Source organism: Pezoporus wallicus, unplaced genomic scaffold (genome assembly GCF_028554395.1).
Source record: "Pezoporus wallicus isolate ANWC-B61680 ecotype Strahan unplaced genomic scaffold, APGP_CSIRO_Pwel_v1 contig_2456, whole genome shotgun sequence".
Taxonomy (NCBI): Eukaryota; Metazoa; Chordata; class Aves; order Psittaciformes; family Psittacidae; genus Pezoporus; species Pezoporus wallicus.
Genome location: NW_026637053.1, coordinates 1257501 through 1285231, shown reverse-complemented (window position 1 = coordinate 1285231; position 27731 = coordinate 1257501). Strand labels below are relative to the sequence as shown.

At 40.0% G+C, this 27731-nt stretch overlaps 1 protein-coding gene across 11 annotated transcripts in view; it reads left to right on the top strand.

The window, feature by feature from the left end:
* Positions 1-27731, top strand: part of RUNX1T1 (RUNX1 partner transcriptional co-repressor 1) — a 118156-nt gene that overhangs the window by 45800 nt on the left and 44625 nt on the right. For 8 of the 11 annotated variants that reach the window (XM_057402993.1, XM_057402986.1, XM_057402984.1 and 5 more), the window contains 3 exons: positions 21515-21652; positions 25303-25544; positions 27247-27336. In XM_057402993.1, coding sequence (XP_057258976.1) covers positions 21538-21652; positions 25303-25544; positions 27247-27336 — 447 coding nt within the window. In that variant the 5' untranslated portion in view covers positions 21515-21537. Of the gene's footprint in view, positions 1-19453; positions 19493-20104; positions 20553-20804; positions 21255-21514; positions 21653-25302; positions 25545-27246; positions 27337-27731 lie in introns of those variants that run through there. The other 3 variants (XM_057402991.1, XM_057402988.1, XM_057402992.1) reach the window with 3 other exon arrangements.

Below are 27731 nucleotides of genomic sequence, written 5' to 3'. Positions count from 1 at the left end.
GGTGAAGATCATGGGGAAGGCCAACCAAGCAAATAATCCTGGTGGAAGTCTGTTATTGACCACCTAGCCAGGATGAAGCTACGGATAAAGTGTTCTTCAAACAACTGGGAGAAGTTTCACTATTACTAGCCCTTGGGGGACTTCAACCTACCAGGTGTCCACTGGAAGTACAACAGAGCAGAAGGGGAACAATCCAGGAGGTTCTTAGAGGGTGTGGAAGATAATGCCCTGTCCCAGCTGGTTAGTGAGCCAACTAGGGGAGATGCCTGTCTAGATCTGCTGTTCACAAACAGAGGACTGGTGGGTGATGTGATGATTGGAGGCCATCTTCGTCAAAGCGATCACCAAAATGATAGAATTTTCGATCCTTGAATAAGCCCGGAAGAAGGTGAGCAAAACCTCCACTTCAGAGTTCTGGAGGGCTGACTTTGGCCTGTTTAGGGTGCTGGCTGGCAGAATTCTTCAACATTACTGAAGGACAAAAGGGTCCAGGAAGGCTGGACACTCTTCAAGAATGAAATCTTCAAGGCACAGGAGCAGGTGGTCCCCAAGTGCCAAAAATTGAACCGGTGGGGAAGAAACCAGCGTGGTTGAACAGATAGATACTGCTTGACCTCAAGGGAAAAAAGGAGAATCTGTCACCTGTGGAAGAAGGGAGTGTCACCTGTGTATGAGGAGTACAAGGATATTATTAGGCTATGCAGGGAGAAAATTGGAACTTCATCTGGCCAATGCTGTAAAAGATAAAAGTGACATGGGTTAGTGATGGACTTCGCAGTCCTGGGGTAAAGGTTGGACTTGATAATCTTAAAGGTCTTTTCCAGCCTAGCTGATTATGTGATTCTGTTGATCTTACTCATATTAGATCTTGGAATTATTTTATTAAGGTCAATATTTGACTATTTTACACAGAGATTTCCATTACACTGCACAGCATCTTCAGAAACAAAAATCCTTTGCAATTTGAAAAGGAGATTGAGCAGAAACGAATGTATGTTTTACTTTTCTGAATCCTTAATAGTCAGTGTGAGCCCTTTATTGTCCACTTGCAAACGGAGAAGTAAGACTGTGGCCTCTCTGGGAATGCTATTTGTGTCTCTCCTGTTAAATTTTTAAAGTATTATGAAGAATACTTGTTTTGTTAATTTACTTACATCTCTCTTTACATTATTCTCTGGTTGTAAAAGCAAATCTATCTTTGGGGTTTCTATATTTAATAAGCAAGCTTGCTGCACAGGAGATGAGTCTGTTCATGAAATTTCCATTGAGAGCTTGGTATGAAATCAGAGTCTTCAGAGTGTATACAGCAAGCTGTGTGCTGTCTGAGGAAGAGCCAGTGTAGTCTTTCTTTGCCCTCTTCAGACATTTATGCATAGACAGAATAAAGTGGTGGTGGTGGACAGAATAAAGTCTTGGTGGAATAAAGGTTGGATTTGTGTGGTTGCTTCTCAGCTGACCAGCCAGGCCTTTTCTTCTGCCATCTTAATTGGTAGACTAGTAATTTCCAATTATTTTCATTTTAAGGAAGAAAAGCAATGGTATTTAATCTTCAGTGACCAGCAAACCAGAATTCTTTAGTTTATGCTGCCTTAAAGCTTTTGCTTCAAATTGCTCTTGAGAGTCTGTAAAAGCTCCAAAGATAAAAATACTGCCTACATTTCAGGTATCGACCTGCATCCCTCCATAGAGCCACAAGAGAAATGATATACTCTCTCCTTAGCTAAGCTCTGTATTCTTTCAGAAAGAGCTTTGTGGATGCTGCTAAATAACTTGCTTTTTCTTGAAAAAATACAGAAAATTGCAGTGCCTTGATTTCATTCTGACACCGGCAAATATGACTGCACGGTTTTGTCTGTGGCATTGGTACAAGACAGTCTTGAAATAATGAGTTGAGTGTCTATTACTTAATCACCAGGAATGCCTAATAGTCTTGTTACAAGTGTTTTTCTTTTTGGAGGCTCTAAGTGTTTTTGCTGTCCTGCCACACTAGATATGGAATAGATGCCCAGATGAATTCCCCAATGGGGTTCTGCTGCAGAAATAGATGCTTGCTGAATCAAAATCAAAGCCTTTTTTTTTTTTTTTCTTTTGTCTCTATTGATCATTACAGCAAGGCTGCTGTATGTCTGCTTACAACTCTAGGATATGTGCATTCTTGCCTGCAGTTGCTGGGTTTTGGAGGGCTTTTTACCGCAAAATAATACGATGATGCAGATGTTCTGATACTGTTCTTTGAAACAGTTGATTGTGAATCTGATGGTGAAAGAGGATCAGCAGCTAGCATATACCATCATCTTCTGATCCAAACAGATTCCTTTGGGAGTCAGCTGTACTGTTTCAGTGTGTTGTAATTAAATTGAGTGCTGTTAAGGTGTCAGAAATTACTTTATAATGCAGGATAATGGACTTGAATAGACTTATTTGCACAATGCAAATCATAATCTAGCAAATTATCCTTAAAGGCTATGTATTAAGAAACAAAACAAGCCCCCCAGTATTGAGTAGGAAGATAAAAAGAAAAAAAAAAAGGTCTGGTTTGTGACTCAGTTCCTAAGACATCCTTGCATTAGAGTTTATCTGGACTTCATAGATGCTAGAATAATGCCTGTTATTTGTGAATAACAGTCATAAAGTCCTTTGCTTGAAAGAAAAAGTTTTTGGTTTTTTTTTTTAATTTTAGTTGGGATTGGATGGCTGGTGGAAGTCCCTGTAAACCAGACCCTAAATACTTGCAAAAATCCTGTCTATGCAGCAGGTAACTCATGTAGCTCTTGTATGGTGTTGAGCAATGTTAATTTCTGGAAAAGTTTGTGTGAGTTGTGAATACTCAGCGTCTTGCAGAATTAGACTGTACTTACGAGAAGGCTAATGTTGTTAGGAAAATAATGGATCTACATGCTTAGTGAGAGCTGTTTGTAAATCAGCAGGTGGTTTCTAAAATATCAGAAATTAGCAAAATGTTTACTGATGTGATTTCTTTCTGAAAAGCAAATGTGCTTAAAAAACCTTGAACATTAAAACTTCAAATACAAAAAGCTGATTTGCTTTCCTTCAGGCATCTCAGGTCTTTCTTACTTGTGGCTTGAATGCACAGACTTTTCATTTTCAGTCTTCAGGACATTATTTTATCTTTTGAAGGGCCCAGTAGAAGGGGAAAAAAATTTCTTGCAAACTATATTTCAGTAGGAGGCATATTTCTATGACAAGATAGATCTTCTGGTATTACCTGAACTTTTCCTGTGTTTTAGTTTTGTATAGGTATGCATATACTTTCATACAGAATACTAGATTACATTTCTCTTTAGACATATAAAACCTGCTTGGGACTAAATTTGTTAATGATGCAAAGCAGTATTAAAATTCTGTACTTCTTTAGAACCATACATAGGTGTCCAAGCAATTCTTTAGTCATAAAAGCCAAAGAATGTCATGTGTGTAACAAAAAAGAAAATAAAGTCCTGTGAACTAATTTACCTGTGTGCCATTTTATACTCTGACTTAAAATTAAACCCTGCCCTCTACCCTATAAATAGCTGTTGAATTGTGTTCATCTTCTCTGAAAAGGTTTCCAGTGTGGTGACAAAAGGAATTCCGTTCAAAGAACTTTAATCCAGTTTCCTGTTTTATTTGGTTATATAGAAAATCTTACCCTTTGTCACTGCCCCCAGTTCTTCATTTGCCAATAGTAGGGGAAAATTTGTGCCACGCTACTTATACATAATTTAAAACAATTGTGGTACCTTTAAGCCCAAAGTCTTTTTTCATCTATCATTTATCTCATGATGTTACCTTTTGTACATGGTACCCTTCAGTAAGCACAGCCTGAGACGTCTTGTGGCCTTTACCTTCTGCGAGAAAGAAAGATCGAAAAGATGCTTGGCACCACCTGGTGAAGATGAGGCAACCCTGGAGAACTGTGCTTTCAGGAGCAGGTGACTGATGCTAAGAAATGTGCCAGTCTAGGGACACAGCTGAAGGGTTGTAGTAGGGAAGGGGGAGGGGAAAGGAAGGAAAAAAAAAAGAGCAGGAACATTAATACATCTTCCTGAGGTTTGATGGGACATATACTGCCTACTGTTCCATCTGGTGCTTATGATAGCATGGCATATTAGCATGCTGCAAGTTCATAATGTATTCAGGGCGAGAAAACACCACTTGCATACCAATTGAGGCGTCCTCTTTCTTGGAGCTGCCTTTGAATTTCAATGATGTTTATGCCTCCTAAGCCAGGACTGAGCCGAGCATTTCCGCTTGTGGAGGAATAACAGCAGTGAGGGACTCAGGCTTGTGTGGGTTTTCATTCCCATCTCTTTATTTTTCTCTTTTTTTCTTTAAGTTCTTTTCTTCCTGCTCTCTCCTTTCAATTTATTTTGTTCATGGAAGCTTAAAGACAGTTTGAGGTTTTGGACTAGCTAATTACGTAGCTTCTGTTAATATTACATTAACTTCTTTTAAGGTTGTAGTCTATTGTCTTTTTGCTTATCTCAAAATGCTTAAATATACTTTTAATGACATTTTGATGAAATTACTCCAAAAGCAGTGTCATGAAGCATTCAGAAAATAGCACATTGCAATTCTGCTTAATTTTAAGGCTTCCTGTATTGCTAAATTAAAGAACAAATAATACCCTGAATTCCGCATTTCATGGTAGATTATTAAGGCCCTACATCTTAAAAGACTTTATTTTAACTTCAGGCATGCTACCATGATAGAATAAGTATCTGAAGTTGATCAGGTATGTAAGTCTTTGTAGAAGTGATGTCTTTTTATTGATCCCTTGCAGGAAATGTACTGATGTGTTTGTTTTATTTCTCCCTACCCTGTCCTTTTTGAAACTCTGCTGCGATTGACACTTGACTGGAGATAATCTCAAAACTGCACTGTAGAAACTCTTGACTGAACATTTTGTTTCTGAACTTGTCAAAGATTGTGATCCTTTTGTAGCTCAGTGCTGTGCATTGCTCTGCAGCCCTCCTTCCTGTAGGTTTTGCAAAGTGTGAAGTTTACACACAGGGTAGGGTATTTGATGTGGGATTTTCAAGTGTCTGGAGCAATACATGAGTACTTTCGCCTTTGTTGTTGACTGTGTCTCTAAACTGCTTCAACTGATTTGAAAGTCCTACCCCAGAAAAGAAGACTTAAGCCTGCTGCTTGTCATGATTTAACCTCAGCCAACAACTAAGCACCACACAGCTGCTTGCTCACTCCCCCCCAGCAGGATGGGGGAAGAGAATTGGAAGGATAGAAGTGAGAAAACTCATGGGTTGAGATAAGAACAGTTTAATAATGGAATGGAAAGAAAATAAAATAGTAGTAGTAATAACAATGACGACAACAATAATTAAAAAAATTGTAATGAAAGGGAGATAACAGAGAGGAACAAACCCCAAGAAAGACAAGTGATGCAAATGAAAACAATTGCTCACCACCAAGCAAATGATGCCCAACCACTCCCCAGGCAGCGGCCCCCCATGTCCCAGCCAACCTTCCCCCAGCTTTATATACTGAGCATGATGTAATATAGTGTGGGATATCCCTTTGGTCAGTTGGGGTCAGCTGTCCCAGCTGTGTCCTTTCCTAACTCCTTGTACACCCAGCCTGCTCGCTGGAGGGGAGGTGTGAGGAGCAGAAAAGGCCTTGACACTATGTAAGCACTGCTCAGCAGTAACAAAAAACGCATCCCTGAATTATCAACTGTGTTTCCAGCACAAATTTAAGACATAGCCCCATACTAGCTATGAAGAATTTTCTTCACCAGCTGTGAAGAAAATTAACTCTACCCCAGCCAAAACCAGCATACTGCTTGAAGAGGGAAGAATATTAAACAGTATCTCTAGTACAGGCCTGTTAAATGAATGCCATTTGGTATCTAGTCCTGTACCTGCACTGCTGGGCTTTTGCTGCAGCCCGAACCAACTGTGGTTTGAGGCTTTACCTTAATCTTTAATGCATGTGACTGTCATGCTAATATAACTTTTAATAATATGTTCAAAGGTAGCACTTTGAACTCGTTCACTCTAATTTAGTATTAATCCACTTGATTACTAGAAAAGATCTTGCTATAGTTCTGATCCTTTTTTTTTAAATACATCCAGGAGTGACTTTTATAAAGTCTTTATTTTCAGACAGTCATTTAGCCACTCTTGCATAGATAAGAAATGAAGAATGCATTAGTTATCTTGACAAAGAATAAATGGACTTATTTTGGTTCACTATCTGAATATCTGTTGTCTGGTGGCATAAGAACATTCCTTGTTTATTGATAGAGCATTTAGACCTAGGTATTCATGTCTTGGCTTAAATGCTAATTATTTTTTTTCCCTTAATACATTCAGGAAGGCTAATGTTACTGAATAGGAATGTGGAGGAGGTAGTGTGGGTAATTCAAGCAAGTTTAGTCAGCACTTACAAGATTCTTGAAATGTTTCTTGATGTCCTACAGAACTGTTAACATCTGCATGGCTTGTGAGAAGAGCCACATTTATTACAGCTGTATGCTAGCTAGAATGTGAAAGAAAACGGGGGGTGGGGATCAGAGTTAAGAATGAAGCAGCTGGCTTTCAGTACAGAGATTTATAATTTTACTCTCATTACAGACCGACAGTAAACCCTACTTGGACTCTTTTACATCAACTTCTTTGAGATGGCAGGTTGAAGGCTTGATTGTTTAGCTCTCAGTAGATACAGTTCAACAGAATATATACGATTTAAAAGAAAACAAAGCTTTTAGATAAATAATCACAAGTGAACTTTAGCATTTTGAGGAGCTGTTCCAGTATGACATAATGTGATACAGAACGTGCTAAAAGTCTACATTTGAGATAGTAAAAAAGAAAGATTTAAGCAATAAGAAAAAGAAACAGAAATAGTGGAAGAATAATAAATGAGAAGGGAGCTGGCTGCCTGCAGAACGAACGTGCAGTTTCTCGTCTTCATTCTTGTCAGAGTTTGGGGTCTCTGAAGGAAAGGAAGGTATGTTGAGAGACTCCTGAGATCCCAGGCCCAACTGAACAGTGCAGTACTATCTCACTGTGTTTGTTTGCAACTTCTTTTCTCTCTTTTGCTAGAGAAGAAAGTGCAGGAAAAGCAATCAGTATTAGAATCCCATTTTGTGTTTCACTCCTTCCTGTAAAAAATCACATACACATTTCCAGAATCAAGGTTTTATTTTTGTACAAATTTGATTCACCTCTCACCCATTTCTTTCTCAGCCATTTGGACACATTTAAACTGAAGCTATGCTAATATAGTAGTTGTTTCTTAGGTGTCACAGTCTTTGTCCAATTTCAGTTAAGATAGAAGATTTTTATAGTTTTGTTTGCCCATCTATTTGATATGAATGAAAGCTTCTATTTTTTTTTTTTTTCTGGTTAATGTAGCTTGGTATGCTTACCCTTTTTTTCTCTGCACGTTTTAAGTGAACCTATTCTGGTTTTGCTCAGTAAACTTCTTTACAACATGCCCAAGTCATTCACAGTGGGAGCGCCCGGATCTGTTTCTGTGTCTCCTACTGTTACTTATCAACCTCAGCAACTGAGGAAGCTGCATGTCCGTGCTCCTGGTCTTTATCTTAAATGGAGGTTCTGAATAATTTTCTAGTACTTTCAAATACAAAACGGTTTGCAAGCACAAACAACTACCCATTAAGAAACAGGGCCAGTAAGGACCATTGTGATGAAGAGCATCCTCTTGTTGCAAGAACACTTTTCAAGAGTTGAAGTATCCTTATCCACCCACATTTCTTGCTCTTCATATGTATATCTGATGTCCTCTCTGATAACCTACTGTGGTTTTATCCCTTCTATCTAACTTTAGACTTTTCACTGTTAAACTCATCATCATTACTTACAGCATGTGGCATTGTAAGGGCTCTAACACATAATTACCACCTCCTTTCCATTCTTCTGACGGCAGAACACAGGCAAACGCAAAATTTTTAATGAATCAATCATGGGAATGATTGCATTTGATTCATCAGTGTTCACCACCTCATACCTTCTGAAGTGACGGTTTTAGTTTCTGAAAGTTTGTTTCCACCTAGTCGGGTGGAAACACATTTTGTCATCATTTTGTGCAGATTGTTGGCATTGGGCAGAATTATGTGCAAAACTGAGTAGCTCTAAGTCAGGGCTCATAATCACCTTTGGAAATGACCTGTTAAGTTTTTAAAAGGTCATTTGTATGCTCAATTACTGAAGCTACTTGCTTTGTTTCAATAATTATGAAAAAAGATAATGGATAGGAACTCATTTGGGGATAGTTATTCTTGTTAATGGTTTAGTATTTCATACAGGTAGTCCCAGGTTTCCTTTTTGAAATTTTTCTTTCATAATTTTAAGAATTTGCCATGGATAGTTGTTACTGTTCAGCAGTTCTTTATTTCTTCATATCCAAGCAGTTTAAACCCTACAACTACTGATGTGTTTTACATGTTTTATTCCAAGTAAAGACCGTAAAGAAATACATTCTTACAGGAGATCCTAGAACAGTCACTTATGTCTCTATGTTTTTGAATTGTCTCTGGCATTGGGATTTAGCTTTCTTAATACGTATGTGATGCCAGAAGGATGTTTATAAACATCTGTGAGACACCCCAGTATTTTTTTTTCATTTATTTCTTCCCTGCTTGCTGTTTGATCTGTCTGACTGATACACATGTGAAGAAAGTAAGTTTTGTTTGGTTCTCTGTGCTTTGGTGCAGAAATGTCATTCAGTTTTCAGATTCATGTATCATCACATGGCTATAGTTGTGTGAGCAGGATATGGGTTCGTATGACTGGAAGTATTGTGAAATTGTAGACATGCTGATGTCTGATGTGCTGCTTGCTGCAGTTTTCACTTTTTTGAGTATTTTATATGGGAAGCCGTCTCTAACATCTAACAGGATGATGATGTTGGGGGGCAGAGGGAGCATCTGACTTGTTTGATTAGGGTAGATAGGTGACAATAGGGGCACTGAAAATGGTCTTCTGTTGCATCCAGTACTGCCTAGTTACTGGTTTAAGGCAGAAATAATTAAAGCCAAAATTTAGACAGAAATACTTAATATTGTGTTTGGCATTGTAGAAACAGAATACCGTGTGCTGATGTATACATGCACAGTGTCATAAGCTTTCCTTCCCGATATCCTGAAATTAACTGTTGATACTGGAAAGAACGTTTCTTAAAGCATCTCCCTTTTGACTTTCGGAGTACCGTGCCATTTACTTTGAATTTTCCGAATGGAAAGGCTGCACAATATCGGCTCCCTCTAGTGGTCAGTGGTTACCTGCAAAAATTCCCAGCCTCTCTTTGCCCAGGCATGCTCCCAGCAGCTGGCTGGTGGTTCTCTCCGTGTACTTTTATCCACTTGCAGTGCTGCCCGCGAACGCTGAAGGTGCGTGCCCCCCCATGAGGAGAACCTGCCCCTTGGAAGTTGAGAGCCTTCTCAACTACCCTCTGCTCCACTGCAGAGTTTCTTTCCTCCTGTTTAATATTTTTCCCTTATAAAAATGGCTCCTCTTCTGCTTAATCCACTTCTCAGTGCAGCAAAATGTATTTATCCAAGTAGACTTGGAGCCAAATGTAGAGTGTTTCCATAGCATGGAGAGAGCTAAATCTGCTTTTCATAAGGTTCTTTTTCATGTACAAAGATTCTTTTCATGTACAAGAAAACTGACCATATTACCAAGGGTTAAGTGCATCCACGTTGAACATTCAGAGTTCAAATGCATCAGACTTCTTTATGTTGTCAATACTTCACTTGCACATGTAGCATTGAGTGGTTTCTCTCTGATGTCTTGGCTTCTTCACCCTGCAGGTTCCCCTTCATTTAACACTCCCTTCAGTGTAACTGGGGACTATTTCTTTCTTAATTTTCTAAAGCAGAATGTAAAAAAAAACCCCGCAGTAATTATTTTTATATGCAAAATAAATAAAACTTGATTAGATATGTGTATGAGTGCGTGTGCGCGTACACGCACGTGTGCACATATATACGCACATATATAAAAGTAAGCCATGGAAGCTGTACTGATCCACAAAGGCCAATATTAAATTGCTGTGTTAGTAGTCTGTTTAGTTGGTTGATGAAAATGAGATTTTATAAATATAAAAACCTTTTTTTAATGTATTTGGGGGGGGGGGGGGGGAAGAATACATTTACTTTTAATCTGTTGGGCATGAAATGAAGCATGTTTTCTACAACTGTCAAGCATGGCAATGCTGCTATACCTGAAATTGTTTCAAAATTTTGCTTATATTTTCTTTGGATTCTGTAGTAATTGCTGATTGCTTTTCAATACAGGCTTCAGCTGTATGGTGTTTTGTTGTTTTTGTGGTCTGACATTTAAAATTCAAAACAAAGGGAAGATACTTTAAAAGGAGAAAGTTTTAAGTTTTGTTGTGCAAGACTAAGCCTGCTGTGGTGCTTTACAGTCTAGAAACATTTCGTGTAACTGTATGTCCTGTGAGTGGTCTCATTAGTTTACCTACAGCTGTTTTCAGTATCTAGAGTTAAGCATGTTTCTGGGGCTGTGGGTGCAAGGCTAAACCAGCACCTCTTTTCCTGGGTGAGATCACCTGGTTTCATAGAATCACAGAATGGTTGAGGCTGGACAGGACCACCAGAGGTCATCTGGTCCAACCTCCCCGCTCAAGCAGGGTCACCAAAAGCCCATTGCTCAGATTTGTTCTCTTGAGTATCTCCATGGAAAGAGACTCCACCACCTCTCTGGGCAACTTGTTCCAATGCTCAGTCGGCCTCAGTGAAGAAGCATTTCTTCATGTTCAGGTGAAACTTCCTATGGTTTAGTTTATGCCCCTTGCCTCTTGTTCAGTTGCCTGGCACTACCAGTAAGAGTCTGGCCCAGTCATCGTGACACCCTCCCTTCAGGTACTCAAACACATTGATCAGATCCCGCAGAGCTTTCTTTTCCCTAGGCCAAACAGGAGCAGCTACCGCAGCCTTTCCTCACAGTAGAGAGGTTCCAGACCCGTAGTCATTCTAGTAGCCCTTTAGCTGGACTTCCTCCAGGAGCTTCAGGTCTCTCTTATACCGGGGAGCCCAGAAGGGATGCAGTGCTCCAAGGGAGGCCTCACCAGCGCTGAGTAGAGAGGGAGGATCCCCTCCCTCGACATGCTGGCAGTTCTCTTTGTGATGCATCCCAGGACACCATTGCACTTATTGGACACAAGGGCACATTTCCACTGCCTCATGGACAGCTTGTTGTCCACCAAGACCCCAGGTCCCTCTCTGCAGAGCTGTTTTCCAAAAGGTCAGCCCCCAGCCTGTACTGGTACACGTGTGATTCCTCCCCAGGTGCAGGATCCTGCACTTGCCTTTGTTGTACTTTAAAAGGTTCCTCTATGTCCATTGATCCAGCCTGTCCAGATCCTTCTGAATGACACACAGCACTGTGGGGCAAGAGGACAGCACTCTGGGGTTTCTTGTGCCAAGGTGAATTTGTGTGAATTCACTGGTTTTAGAAAGGGGTTTACTCTGGTTTTGTATTTGTTAGTCTGGTTTTACATAACACACGCAAGTTTCTTCCTTTCGCTCTTCCTTTACATGCTTACGTTATTCCATGTTAACATGTGATATATTAGGCCAGACACTTATTTGAAATATGCTTTTGTTTTTGCTAATGGTAACGTTTGTTTTGCTTGTGAGCTTATTTGTCACTAAATAATGTTACCTCATGATGAACCTTTTCTTACATTCTGTCTAGACAGTCACTCATGTTAACACAAGATGTCTTTAATGGCATCATCCGATGATGTGAAATTGTAGTCTTCAATAGTGTGCATTTCCACAAATGCAGAAGCACTTATTAGGGTAATAAATTGCTCTACTTGAAGATTATCAGTAGCGAGATAGGGGAAAAGCCTATAGTTGGATTCTTCTGTTGCTGGGAGTGGCAGTAAGTAACAGTGGTAGCACATGAATGAGGATTTCTGGGCAAAATAGGTTTCATTATGCATTTTTCATCAGTGGATTTCATTGGTGGTCTTGGTTGACTGAATAGAAACCAAGGAGTCAGTATGCCTGGTGACCGGGGATCACCAATTCTTGTGTACACCAGCCATGCTGCCAGAGCAGTCTGAATACCTCTGGTTCTCATGAGGCAAAGAGCCTATATCTAAATGGGAATATTCATACTGTCTGATTTAGCAGCCATAGGAATTAAGAAATTAGAGGCTATAACTGTTCTTTTCACTGATTATATGGGAAATCTAGTCTGCTAATTTAGCTGTCTGTGTTAGATGGTAGAACCCATGTTTGATTCTTTTTGACCCTAAAGGACTGGCAGGTTTATAAGCGATGTCTTTATAAAGTGCAGCCACAATAACTTTTTTGCCGGTGGAATAATTTAGTACCTGAAGGTGTCCTGCAACTAAGTTATTTTAGATTATTTTATCTAGTCTGTATTGGAGACTTCAGTTCTAGTTAAATCTAATGGAACACTGCTATCAGTATTCTCTTAGGACTTCTTGAAAATGGGTATAGCTAGGCTTTATACTTTATGTTAGTGCATTAAATAATAAGGGAGTTTGTACTTATTTTGCTTCAGACTTTTTTTAGTAGTGTATAACAAACTACTGTTAATTTAGGACTCTACAAACTTTGGGTTAAAAATAAAAATATGCTCTGGAGATCAAGTTTGGGAATTGTAATGGCATTGAGAGAGAAAATATTCTTACTTCTGGTGGGAAGGATATGTGCTATGTGGGGTTGAGTATGGTAAGAGCATGTCAACAGTACCAGTTTGTTGCTAATGGCATTTGGGTTTCTTATGTGTCAGTCGTCTAACTTCATCTGTAGTTAATAGTCAAATTACATGCAATCCTGACAAGGGTAGGTCTTCCAGTGAAGATGGTACAAAAAGGAAGTGAACTACTGGTCAGGGAGCCTTTGGGAAGCTGCATCTGAAAACACCCCAGTAGTTTCCTCTGGAAGTATAGGAGAAATGAAAGGAGTGATTGCTAATGTGGAGGGGTTGTCATCTTTATAGCTCATGGTGGGGAGGACAGGGAGTGGGTTTGGCCAGCAGTTGTGCTGTTTGTCCTCTGGTTCTTCGTGCTGCAGGTGGTGAGCAGCTCTTTTTCACTTCACTCGGGCCTCAACATTTAGTGAGTTAGTTTGGAGTAGCAGTAATAGTTCCTGTCATGTGAAAGACAGCCAATCAAAACATAAGGTTCTTAGTTAAGTAGCTTGTCAATAAAATGAAGTAGAAAAGATCCAGAAAACAATGTAAACAGGAAAACAGTATTTTGATACTGATTGTGGGACTGTTTGCTTATTAACTGCATTAATTATGCATACATAGAGGCATTTTCATGCTGCTTTGTAGGATATTTAGAATAAATCTGCATTATCTTTGCCTTTGTTACAGACCAACTGGTATGTATTCCGCCATGGCAAGTGAACTTGTAGACTTTGTATTCTGGGGGTTTATGGAAACTTAAGGCAGATGCCACACTTGGCCCTTATTTTGCTTGTCTGTTCTTGTTATAGTATTTTATAAAACATTATGTTGGTATTAGATTTAAATTTAGAATGTGTTCTTCTCCCTGTATTCTGTTGTATGTTCAAGCGATTTTACATGGTCAAATCTGTAAAGTCAGGAAGGGGGAAGGAGAAAAGAGGCATTTGAAAAAGGTACAATTCTGCCAAGCATCAGTTTTTAATTATTAAAGACTGAAAGTGATTTTATGATATTTTTTGAAACTGTCAAAGCATGTCAAATCTTTGAGTCACAGAATGGTTTGGGTTGGAAGGGACCTTAAAGCTCATCTAGTGGCATCCACAGCTTCTCTGTGCAGCCTGTTGCAGTGGCTTACCACCCTCTCAGTAAAGAACTTCTTCCTAATATCTAACTAAAAGGAAAAATGCCATTTTTGTATTTTTTTTCATCTTTTAAAATGAAATGATATGGCAAGACAAGTTTCTTTCCTTCTTTCTTTCAGGAGAAAGCCAAGCCATAACATTTTTGTCTCAATTCTGAGACTGATATAATGCCCTCCTTATTTTATAGTAAGTCCAACTGTCTGCCTTCAGCTGCTATCCATGAGCATGGGACACATTGTTTTGCCAGTCAGAACCTCTCAGCCTAGAGACCTGAAACAAAAGAAAGTGCTTCTGTGGTTTTAGTTTGTTTTCATGATGGTAGGACCAGACAAGGATGAAGAACATGATGCAAAGCATTCTCTGCCATTTCACCTGCTTTACATAGAATTATAGAATAGCTAGGATTGGAAAGGACCTTAAGATCATCCAGTTCCAACCCCCCTGCCTTGGGCAGGAACACCTTCACTAGACCATGTTGCCCAAGACTCCGTCCAGCCCAGCCTTGGACACTGCCAGGAATGACTGCTTTGGGAAACCTGTTCCAGTGCCTCACCAGCCTCACAGTAAAGAACTTCTTTATATCTAGCCTAAACTTTCCCTGTTTAAATCCATCACCTCTTGTGCTATCACTAGAGTCCCTAATGAAGAGTCCCTCTCCAGCATCCCTATAGGCCCCCTTCAGATACTGGAAGGCTGCTATGAGGTCTCCATGCAGCCTTCTCTTCTTCAGGCTGAACAGCCCCAACTTTCTCAGCCTGTCTTCATACAGGAGGTGCTCCAGTCCCCTGATCATCCTCATGGCCCTCCTCTGGACTTGTTCCAACAGTTCCATGTCCTTTTTATGTTGAGGACACCAGAACTGCACACAATACTCCAAGTGGGGTCTCACAAGAGCGGAGTAGAGGGGCAGGATCACCTCCTTCGACCTGCTGGTCATGCTCCTTTTGATGCAGCCCAGGATACGGTTGGCTTTCTGGGCTGCGAGTGCACACTGCCAGCTCATGTTAAGTTTCTCATCAGCCAGCACCCCCAGGTCCTTCTCCTCAGGGCTTCTCTGATTCTCTTGTTTGCCCAACCTATAGCTGTGCCTGGGATTGCCCCGACCCAAGGTGCAGGACTTGGCTTGGTTGAACTTCCTGAGGTTTGCCCTGTTCTACCTCTCAAGTGTGACAGGGTCACTCTGGATGGCATCCTTTCCCTCCAGTGTACCCACAACGTCTTCCCACCAAAACCGGGAGAGAGTAGCACAAACATCCCATTCAGCTTTTGCGAGACAGGGTAGAGATTGCATTATTCTCAAGGCTTTTTTTAGCACATCTGAAGAAAGCTCTGATAACTTGGCCTGAGATAACTTCAGTGAACTCCCATGATGCAGAATTTCCTCCAGATCCTGCATATTAGATGAGAAGAAATGGGCAAACTGAGTGTGCTGTTCATTTATCTGAAGAATAGCTGGTGATACGAACTGTTAGCTATCTGAGTAGAGGAGAACCAAGATAAGACTGCAGTGAGGTTGTGATTGCCTTTTGCAAAGGGGTCATCTTCAGTGTGTGAGCTTCATGCCCTGTGCGCTAAAGGGGCAGTGACATGTTGTCTTGAAAACTGCTATGTATGTCCACCGCTTGCCCCACACACATGCTCATTCCTGGTGGATAAAGCTTGCAGGCATAATGTTTTGTGACAAAAGACAGAGTCAGAGTGTCTGAGCTGCTTTCTGATACTGCCCTTCTGCAGATCATCTAGGGATTAAAAGTTGTCCACTGGGGAGCTGAAAGCCGGGTGATGTTTTCTTTCTAGGCCAATAATGTGACTGCATCTGGTGCTGACAGAAAGTTATGTCTGTGTTATGCCTGTTTGAGATCATTTGTTTATAGCAGAAAAACAACCATTATGTTTAGGTCCTTGTTTATTCTTTAAAAAAAGTCAAAAGGGCCAAGAGATGAATGGAATGAAGACTGGACCGGTCTCAAACAAGTCCCAGGCATGCTTGGCTGGGAGAGGGTCTGCAGCATTGTTGTCCAAATGTCATGCAGTGCACAGGGTAGGTAGGCTTTACCATATATACAAGGGTCATACTGTATGAGGCCTTTTCAGCCAAGGCAGATACCTCGTAGTATTGTCCTGCTCTGTGTAGTGACAGGCCTGAGAGTCAGGAACTGTGGGTCTCCACAAGCACTGCCTTGTAACAGTGCTGCATGGCTTGGCCAAACCTGAAGGGAGGGACTTTAGATTAGTGATTGTAGTGTGATAGCATTATGGTTATGGATGAGAGAGCTATGTAATTTGTCCTCTTAGGGGGACTTGTGGGTTCCTGACTCCCAGTTCGTCACTAGTGTGACTCTGCAGTTACCTGCTTGCAGATTCCTTGCTATCCCTCTCAAAATAATCAAAATTAGTCCAATGCCATCTAAGTAACCATAATCAATATGAAGTCCCACAGATTTAGATCTCCATTTGTATAAATTGGGATGGTGGAGGCAGGTTCTAATCCTGTGTGTCATACACGGGTTTGTTCTTGCTGTGAGTTTAAAGGAAACAAGACAATGGGCTCTTTTAATTTGGCAGTTTTTATTTTTATTTTGAACGTGTTGGCACAGAAGTGGTAAGTACTGTACAATCAATATAGAGCGTCTTTTAAGAATCTTTCATGCCTGAATATACATCTGGAACTGTTTGCACTAACTAAAAGTAAAATAAATGCCACAGCATATTATACCATACTTTTTTTCATTTAAAAAAGGAAATTGAAAACACACCACTCCTAGAAATGCTTGACATTGAATTGGCTATTGAAACGGTATCAGTAAAGTATTTATATAGTCCATATTTTGTTCCATACATCAGCTTTGCTTGATGCGTTAGACTTGGAAGGGTGCCACGTGAGCTGAAATGTTGCCATATATGAAAGACTGCCTTGTTTAAAAAGGGACTAAATCTTTTAGGGTACAGGAAGTAAAGTAAATCAGTTTGAATACATACACATCTCTCTTTGACCCTGCTCCTGCATGTTCTACTTTGTCTCTTCCTTGTTTGTCTTCAGAAGCTGGCTGTGCATACAGTAAGTATCAGTGTTCACCTAAAAGCTAAATATAGTGATAAATATAACTCCTGCCATAAAAACTGAATGAATGACAAGAACAGTGTAGTTTCATGAACCAAGAAATCCACTGAAAAAATATAATAATTTAAAGTTGGTTTTACAATGTTCTTTAATTTAAAACGAAGCAAAATACTTCTGTGGTAAAATCACAGTTCTTCACTCTGCGCTGTAAGGGAGATTCAAGAATTTATATTTCAAAATGTTTGGTGGGTTTTTTTTCTTTAAATAAAAAAAACATAATCCAAAGCAAATGCAGTAGATCTCTGCATACTTGAAACATATTTTCTGAATTTATTTTAAGTCTCTCACTGCACCAGTGGGTTGTGTGTATGGATTAGGACTAGACCATTATTTCACCATCTATCTCCATCCTGAATTGATTGCAGCGAACACTGCAGAATGAATTGCAGATGTCTCCTTTTTCATCTGGTTTGGAGGACCTCTGTTTTCAGCCCCATTTGATCCGAACTGGGCTAAGGAGTGCAAGTCTTTCACTGTTTAGAAGGGTTCAGCGGAAGAAATCTTTGCACCTCAAAGAAGTTACTCTCTTTGTATACACAGCCTGCGCTCTGAAATGTGTGTGCTGTGGGGTACTGCCTGGATGAAACTTTCTGGTGTGTCCCTGCTTGTTCAGGATTATTGTTTGAAATGTCAGAGTTCAACAGGAAAAAAAAAAAAGAGAACTCTATCTGTGCAAATGGGGAGCTTGGTTTGACAGGAAAGCATAAAAATGTTGGTGAATTCAAGAAACTAAGCAATTTTAAGACATACTTTTCCTTAAAGTTCTTCCAAATTTCAGGCAAAGTGCAGTGTATATGCTTCTGTATTATAAAACTGGAGCAAATGTACATGAAGTGTTGCACAGGCAGGTTTTCACATGTAAAGATGTTTTCCCCTTGAGGGATTCTTTCTTTGTCTCCCAAACCCTCACTGAATGTACAGATAGTAGGATAGCCACTGGGAGTTTGTATGAAAAATGTCTATACTTAAAATCCATCATAGAATAATATGGTTATGGGGAAACTTGGCTTGTGAATACAATTTAAATAGTGTTTTGCCTTTAGCTGTCATATCATCAAACTGGGTTTGTTATATTTTTGGGGGTTTTGTTTGTTTGTTTGTTTTAAAAATAAATAATGATTTGTAGAAGCTGGAGCTCTAGGCTAAGTATCAGACACTACAAGTTTTAGGAGTTCAGATCACAAGAACTAGTAACGCTTTTACCAGCATTGGCAGTGCTTTGTACTATCATCACCACTCTATCCCCTGAGAGACCTGTGTCTTACAAACATTGCTGCTGAGGTTCTCTGGGATTGTGGGTGGTGGGACGGCTGTGGGTGCAGAGCTACTGTGGGCAGGTGTTTCCAGCTCCATAGCTCCCGTGGAGGTTTTGGAACCAGCTATAGAGGCAGGAAACAGGTCAATAGCATCTGTAAGAGCACAATGGCTCCTGCAGGACTTTTGCTATTAAGGAAGGTGGAAAAGTGGGATGTAAAGGCTGTTCTGGGTGGTGTGTTGGTGTTGCTGTCTTCCAAGAACCTGGAAGAGCTTTACATTTTGCACTGTACTGCTTCAGAAGCCCTCTCCCCACCCACCCAAGGAGAGTCTGTGCTCTGACAAGATAATCTTGTACCCTGGTTAGAAGTGTTTTGAGGTGTGCTTGAGAGGAGCCTTATATCTCATTACAGAAGGCAGACCTGGGGAACTTACAGACAACCAGAGATAAATCTGTCCGCCTCACGCTCCTATAGTAGCAAGAGTGGGGTTTGGGGCTTTGCAGGGTGGGGAGAGAGGTTAAACAGAGGTAAGTGTCTGTAGAGTTTGGGGTTTTATTTTTACCCCTCAGGAGTTCAAAGAAATGTGTAATTGAGAAAGTCAAACCTAATGTCATTAGATTTGTATGAGAAGTACAGGATAATTTCAGCAGTCTGCAAACGGAGCGGCAGACACTGTTTGAGGAGTAGAAACCAGTTGGATCACAGTAGAATGGCAGTCTGAAATTGGAGGGCAAAACCAACACACTAATTCCCACTACGGTGTTCAATTTAAGTAACAAAACATTGCCAGCTTTTGGGGAATGGCTCCCCCCTCCAATCCGAACTTTGAAATGTAGCAAAGGGAGGGGAGCAGGAACCTTGTGGTTGGTTGCATACTTGGGGATCGGTTTTAGTTATCAACAGCTGAACTGGAGGATACAGGCTGTGCCTGCTCACTGCGAGCAGCAGACTGTTAGAGGAGCTTGATTTCTCTCACTCCTTCTTCCACCCACCTCCATCTCCTCTGTGCCTGTGTCTGCGCTCCCACATGCTTCAAATCTGTGTACCTGGACTGCCTTCCTTAACAGTTCAATGTGAGTGTTAGCAGAATGAAAACCAGATGGACCAGCAGTTCCCACTGTTATCTCCCCAACAGCTCTGGCAAGCCTCCCTTTCTCTCTCCTTTCTTGGCATGGCAGAAATATTTGCCTTTATTTAGGAGGGCTTGGGCTCACTGCTGTGCCTCTTTCCCTCTGTTGCAACATGAGCTGAAAGCTATTTATTCCCTTGTTGCTGAGGTTGGTTGAGGTGAGTGGAAGATGAATTCGGCTATTAAGGAAGCAGTTAACATTTCAAGATGAGTTTTCACAGTTCTTTATATTAAATGAATGACTTGTTAAAGATATAGATTTAACTCTTTTAATGTAATGATATAGAAGGGATATTTGTATAGAATATGTTTAAAAACTTGCTTTTGTTTTCCAGCATGTAATAACTTACTGTTGCTTGATTTGCAGATCAAATCTCACCTGTGTAGCAGCCTTAATATTTAAGCTAATCATTTTGGATACTGTTCCCTACACAGCTGAGGTTTACTAACCTTAGATCCACACTAAAGATCCTGTAATACTGTATCTGTGTTCCCCTCATTCTGTTCTGGGAGTGTTTCACTGCTCATCTTCCCCAAACTTGCCTCTAAATTCTGCATTAGATTACTCCCTTTAACTGAGAACTAAAGCATCTGTAGGCACTTCAACAAAGGATGAAGATGGCTTTTATAATTGCAGTACCTGACACACTGTACCTCTGAGACATACTTCCTCACTTTCCTCAGTTTCAGGGAGCTAAATATTGATATCCATTAATTATGTGTTGTTAATTTCTGTGGTAGGTTTTTTTTTTTGTTTGGTTGTTTTTTTACTTTCTGATAAGTAAGTGTTCTGATAATTAAGTGTTTTGAGGCTCTTTTAAACATACCCTTCCTTTGTTAAATGTGTGTATTGCGTTTTGTTTCTCTTAATGTCTCTCAGGGCAAATTTTAGTTATGATTGTTTAGTTGAAGTTTTTATGTTGTTAGAACAAGAAGCACATCACAAAGTGGAGTGATAGAATTTGTAGCATATGGTGGGCTTTGCTATTGTCTTGAATTAAAACCCACAGACTTACATGCTTGCCCATTAGCAGCGATACTTCCTTGCTTTGCAAAATAGTTTAATGGAGTTCAGCCAGACTTGTGTAGGACAGTGTGTAAAATAAAGAACCCTGATCCCCCAGGAAGGGATGGAAGAATTTAACTGAATGCTCATAAAAAGCTAAACTTGATCTTACTCATCTTTACTCACGATGGCTTACTGAACACCTGACATGAGTAAGGAAGCCTTAATTTTGCTTTCAGTTGGTAAATGTTGTCATGTTTTGCTCATTCTTGATAAATGAAACATAAGGGTTTAACACAGAGGTGACCATAAAGGTGTTGGCAAAAGAAGATACTTCTATAGCTTCCATATCAAGTATTTCCATCTCAAGATCTTTAGTTGCAAGAGAACTGTTAGGTTTTCTACATTTTTCTACACACCCCCCCCCCCCTTTTGTTTTCCTGGGGATGTACGTTTCTATTTGCAGGTTTTGAACATGAAAGTTGTTCTTAATGTGTGATGGTGCAAACTTAGATGCTTTAAAAAACCCTGAGTGGTATGTATGTGTGATGACTGACATACCATTTTGGCGTGTTGTGTTTATTTTTCTGGTGTATGTAAGAATATCCAAGGGCAGGGTAGTAAAGTGATCCAGGAGGCACGCGGTATTTAACATAAGTATCTCTCCATGATTACAAAGAGAAGTGATGGAGAGGGTAGCAGGTGTTACGAAGAAGAGACGTGGAGAGAGCTGGCTTCAACCAATATCCCACCCAACTTCTCATCTGTACTAGAGATCTTCAGGTTTTAATTCTCAAAGAGTTGTTGTAAGGGGATTTATTACCTTCCTGTCTCTTCATCTGTTTTTTCCTCCTGGCTAACATGAGAGCCTTGAAGGGAGGTGGCATTATTGCAGCTCCAGGAGTGCTTGAGAGGTAGCATCTGCACATGCTAGAAACGAAAACAAAAGACAATGCAGCACCACTACAAATGAGGTCTTGCCATCTGTGTTATACCTTCTTAAGTAAGGTTTAGATGATGTAATTTGGGAAGATCACACTGGAGCAGATAATCAGGTGTAATCTTTTGCAGCAGATGCTGAAATGGCTCACTTTTTGCATTAGCTTTTAATTTTTTGTCAGAGGGGGTGTGCTTGAGGGAATAAACCAGTGTGTTCCTGTGGTGTGTGTTGCAGATCGCACTGAGAAGCATTCCACAATGCCAGACTCACCTGTGGATGTGAAGACACAATCCAGGCTGACGCCTCCAGCCATGCCACCTCCTCCCACAACCCAAGGAGCTCCAAGAACCAGTTCATTCACGCCCACAACGTGTAATTAGACTTATTTTCTTCCTTTTCTTTCATACTCTTTCTATTCTCTCTATAAGGAAGCAAAATATGTGAAGGGAAATGTGCATGATATGGTGGGAGCAGCATTTAGTTATATTAATTACAATAAAGTAATTAAGCAAATTCTAAGATTGCAACAGGTTAGTGCATCTTTAAGTTATTAAAATATTCAGCTCAGAGGGGTGTTATTTCGTTGATAACTTGGCCACAGAGTTAAAGAACAGTGAGCAATGCTTTCCCATGTAGTTAATGCTCAGATCAGTCCTTCTGTGAGAAGTACAGAAACCCTTCTTTTTTATGCCATTCTGTTGTTTAAAGGACCCTTTTCTCTTCTGTATAGAAACTTTGGGGGGTGGGGTTGCTTATGTTTTTAAAGTGGAGGATAATGAAAAAAACAAACTTCATCCCACTTATGATTGAAGAATTCTTATTTAAATGCTATGTAATGTCTAGTTAATATTGATATAACCCCCAAAATAAAAGCTTTTTATTGTTTTATCTAGAGATTTTTAACCTGTGACCACTTGGGGCTGCATCTCTGTCTCAGTTTATTGATGTAAACATACAAGAAACTCAAGTAGTCTTGATGGAATTACTCTGCATTCGTATCAGTGTAACTGAGATCTGAATCTGGCATGTTGTCTGGACTATTCTTTTCACAGCCATGAAATGATCCACATTTCTCTTACCAAGATTTAGCTGCAAATTTTTTGGTCTCTTTTATACTGACTTGTAATAGTATAAACATGAGAATGTGTTTACATTTCACATTTTAAATAAAACATTTTTAGAACCGTAGAATACATATGCCTAAACAGAATGAAGGCAGCATCTTCTATTTGTCTTGCCTATGTCTGTTTAGTCCTTTTCTGTCTGCTAAATACCTTATTTAAAATTCACCTCTATGCAGAAGTCCAGCTGGAGGCTCTTGTACTACTTCTCCCAGGGAACCCTGTCCTAATGATTTACATCCAACTTAAACACTGAGGAGGATTTGTGCCAGCTATTTGTGTAAACTCAAATTTAACCCAGTGACCCTGATCCTGCATAGATTTGGCTGTTTTGCTTAACCTCCAGCACCTGAATCATCCTAGGAGCTGCTCTGGTCTAAAGTTTCTAGGTTTTTGCATGGTGGGTTTCTTAGAGATTAAGCTTTCAAATGTGATGCACCTTGCATCAAGGTTCAGGGTTGTCTTTGGCAGTCATGAAAGGAATAGGGCAATGTTCTTCTTTAATCACTTTTATAATCCTCAATGTAACTCACAAGATTTCTGGATGTTTATGATTGGGTTCTGCACTTTGGAAAGGCGTGTGAACCATAGCTGAATTTTTGGGGCTGTTTATATAAAGACTATCTAAAAAAGTCTAGTTTTAATTGCCTTTTTTTACCCTGTCAGATTTTGGAGTTTGTCTTTAGTGGTTACAGCTTGTACAGTAAATAGTACTTCTGTTGGAGTGTCTGTTACATTTATTATTGCGACAGTGGGAATGCCTGTAGGCCAGGAAGGTCATACTTGTTTTCTGGTCCAGAATATGCTTATTTTCTTTGATTTAGACTATTAAAAACTCTTGACATATTCTAGTTTGAAATTTTAAATGCTAAATTCTGTTTTATTAATCATGTGGTTTTGTTTGAGAAATTATGTAGATCTTTGGCAGTTGGCAAGTTCAGACGTTACAAAGAAGGAGAGAAAATTACTAATATGTAGTGGGCTATTAAAAAAAAAATTCTAGAGAAGCAGCATTTGGGGAATATTTCTTTATTTCTTTTGTTGTGGGAGAAATTTTACCTTCCTTTCTCCTCTTCATATCCATCCAAGGTAACGAACTCTCCTGTTCTGTGCTTTTTTAATCGCACCCCCAGACTCTCTGCTGAGAGCAGCCCCTTACCAGTGGCTGAGTTGTTGGGTGCTGTCAGGCTAGAGGACACAGTCTTATTCTTCCCAGTCCTCATTTACTAAGCTCATAATATGATGACTTTGGGCTTTGCAGGTTCCTTGCAGTCACAATGTATTTGTTTACTCAGATACCTCACTGTACGGCAGCGCTTGGAGCTACACGTGGAGCTGAACCTGCTGAGACCAGCTTCTTTCTAGTTTTTCTACTTCTTGTTCTCCCTAGCCCATGCAGCTAGAATAGGTAACCAAAAACTAGGTTAAAACACAAGCAGAAACTAGATATCTATAGAAATAGATAACTTTTCCTGTGGTGCTTCAGAAGGGCACTTCAGTCATTAGGACAAAAGCTCCTTCAAAAGTATTGCAGTAGTGGTTTAAATTGGGTAATAGGGTAGTGATCTAAATCTAGTAATAGGTGTGCACCCTCAAAAGGGACTTGTTGTCTAACAATAAAGATGACTGATAAAGAAAGTGACAAAAATTGGGATGTGTGGCTTCAGAGACGCTGGTCATTAAGCAACATTGAAAGTTCTTTAAGTTGCTAGCTTGCCATGGTTATGCTTTTAAATAGGAAGCAACTTAGGCTTACTCCTATGCATTTTTTGTAGTAGACAAATTCCTGATTTTTAATGTCTTTCTGGGATGGGTTCTGAGTGAGTTCTCAAAAAGAAATTGGCAGATTTCTCTAGGGCAGTGGCTGCTGAGCATGGTGCTGGTTGCTACTGGGTGCAGTCTTGTGCTGTGTGCCCATTGCTGTTATTTTGGCGAGTCAGACTCAAACAACAGCTCAACAGTTTGGCTGTTGCTGTTCCAAGTAGCCTGGGTGGAAAAGGATGTCCTCAGTTTGATTCTCTGCTCTCTTCTGGAGTGTGGATGAGAATCAAACTGAAATGGCTGCCAAAAACTGTCTGTTGTCTTCAGTATGTCTGCATGAATCTCATTGCCATAAATTTTGAACATTTAGTACTTCAAACAGTTGTTCTCACAGCAACCTTGCAACAGGAGGGGAATGCTTTCTTATCCTTTTAGAGGTACAGTATTGGCACATGAAAACAGTGATTTGCTCATGGTCTTTGAGAAGTCTTCAGAAGTCTAGTTTCATGCTCTAGCTGCGAGGCTTCAGGCCACAGTGAGCATGGCACCATTTGTACCTGCACAAACAACTTTGTGTGCTCCATATGTTAGCAGCTAGGAAATCTGTATCTGAAAAAAATAACCTTCTCATTGGGTGGTGTAAGGTTAAAACGTGAAAGTCCTGTTTTATAAACACAGCTGTCAGTTGTGTGTACGAAACACAAGTAAAAATATTCAGAGATAAACTGAGGCTTCATGAAATATGTCTGCACATTTTTTTCTACCCCAAGGAGGAATTTTTTTGTCTTCAGTCATACATGCTCTCATGCTCTTTCCATTTCCTTCCTTCTCTTTTTAAAACCCTCTGAAAAAAGGGTGGTATCCAAATGATGCTTTCCAGGTGCAGGAGCATTTTGATGGGGGTGTGTGAGCGGCAGCTGCTTTTACTTCCAATCCATATATGGTTCAGTACCAGCTACTGGGAAAGAAATAGAAACTGCAGAGTGTTGCTCTGTCAAAAGGCTAATTATCTTTGATTGTTCAACTTAATTAATTTTGAGGACAAGCACGGAAAACATAAGCTGATGGATTTCCCTCTCTGTCTTTCTCTCTTTTCTCACACCCCTCTCTATTTTATCCTCCCTTCTCTTTTTCTTTCAGTAACCAATGGCACTAGCCATTCACCAACAGCGTTAAATGGAGCTCCATCTCCTCCTAATGGCTTTAGCAATGGGCCATCCTCTTCTTCTTCCTCTTCTCTGGCTAACCAGCAGTTACCGCCAGCTTGTGGAGCTAGGCAACTCAGCAAACTGAAGAGATTTCTTACAACCTTACAGCAGTTTGGCAATGACATTTCACCAGAGATTGGGGAGAGAGTGCGTACCCTTGTGCTAGGACTTGTGGTAAGCAAACAACTAATGATACACTAATTGTGATATTTTTCTCTCCTTTTCCCTCTCTATGCTTGGCATGTTTATTACATGAAAGAGTGGGTCATAAACGCTGCATATATCTTACCAAACGTGAGAATGAAGCACTGGCTCTTGCTGCTGGAGCTAACTTGTAACTTGTCTATCTTCCCATAAGTGACAGTTATTCCCAGTCAGATATAGACTTGACTTTTTTTGCCAGTATATATTCTGTTATAATGGTGCGAAAGGGTTTTCATTCTATACTGGCAACACCCCTAATATAGACATCCCTGAAATATATAATGTAGTAAAATATGGTTTGGCTTGCCTTCCTAGTTGGCTGTGAAAAGAAGAGTGCCCTACATATATAGTGGTAGAATACTGGTTAAAAAGATGAATAAGCCTAATATATGTTTGGACTGTGGTTACACAGTGGAAAACCTTTTCTCAGTATTCATTGAACCCAACAAGGAGGGACCTGATGGTGCTTACTGCTACTTAAGTCACCCTATCTAAAAGGTTACCTCTACGTGATTGTATGGCTGAATGAAAATTTCAGCTTTTTCTTACCCACTCCGTCAAGTTGGGCTGCTGTTTTACAGGCAAATTGTTGTGAATCTGGCCCAGGATTCTTTCTTTTCCCAGAAAAGTCCTCTCTCCGCCAGATGTTGCTGTCTCTCATGTATCTCGTCCAGCAGTAATTGGACGTACCAGGAAAAATGCTGTTGTGGTGCTCTAATTTACGTATGTTCTGAGCAACTGCAGTTGCCACTGACTTAATTTGAAGCAAAGACTGCCAGTGCTGTTGAGTACTAGGGCTCAGGTGTTCTCCACTTGTATCTTCACAAAACCTATGTGGCAGCAGTGGGTACCCCTTCATTTGAGTCGGTGTCAAAAGGTTTAATGTAGGCAGTGAAACTTCAGTAAGTCCTACTCTTCATTTGTCTCCATACCCAAAATGCCTTTTTTATGTGGTTTGGCTTTTCACATGGTTCTCTGTGGAAAGGGGAACTAGTAAAGAAACTAATGGTGGCTTTAGGAGATCTATTTGCCCTTGATTTTCAGATCAAAAGTGCTTGCCCACTGTTAATTACAGTTGATTTCTACTTTCATCTGAGCTCTGAGGAGCAAATTGGCATCTTTTCCTTGGGAATGTCCACATATCATGTTATTCCCTTGGTCAACCCTATGAAGCATGTGGTCTTCATGGTTATGCCCTCAGCTTCAAAGTAATAACTTTCCTGTAGCCTAGAACATTATAAACGATCCTCTTCATAAGTACAAGAGGCAAAGTGCAGTTTTCCTCCTCAAAAAATAAGTGTGATTTTTTCATGTGTGCATGCTAATTACCACTTCTGCACTGGGAACAAAATTACAAGAGGCTTCAATAGAAAATAAAAAAATTGTTGGGAAAAGCAGCTTTAACTGATGTTTGAAATGTAAAAGCATTTCCATGCCTAGCACCTGAGAGCTTAAACTACTCTAAGCAACAGGCGCTGAATGGCTGAAATGCTGGTGATTTCCTTTGAGTATTTTAATAAGGTAATAATTTAATATGTGGCATGCTTTTCTTTATCCTCTTATCAGTATCAGGAATAAGTTATTAAGCAGTTTGAGAGTGCTTTGGTTACTGTTTCTCTTGCTAAGTGTTTTCATTATTTTGTCACCAAGACAGAATTTTTTTTCTCAACAGAATTCTACTTTGACAATTGAAGAATTTCATTCCAAACTGCAAGAAGCTACTAACTTCCCACTGCGACCTTTTGTCATCCCATTTTTAAAGGTATTGCACAGTTCAGTGATCTGGAAAATATTTCAAACCATTTTGTTGCTAGGTCACAGATGTGTGTTACAGTTTTTTTTTTAAGAGAGTCAGGAAAATGAATAACGTTTACGGGTTCCTTTCCATAGCTTTGTGCATGGAACTGCGTTTGAGTGTATGGTTGGGACCATTTTTGGTACAAGACCTGTCGGTTCCCTAATTCTATAATCACTGTTGTTTGTTTTATATTTTTAGTTTGTAGGTATAGCAGCTTTTACAAACTAAGTCTTGAGACTTGGTTATAAATATAATAATGTCATGTGCTTGCAAAAAGCTAGAGTTTTGCAAACTTTGTGTGATTCAGACTAAGGGGATGTCAGGAATTCCTGCTACCAGCCCGTTTTTAAAGTGCTGCT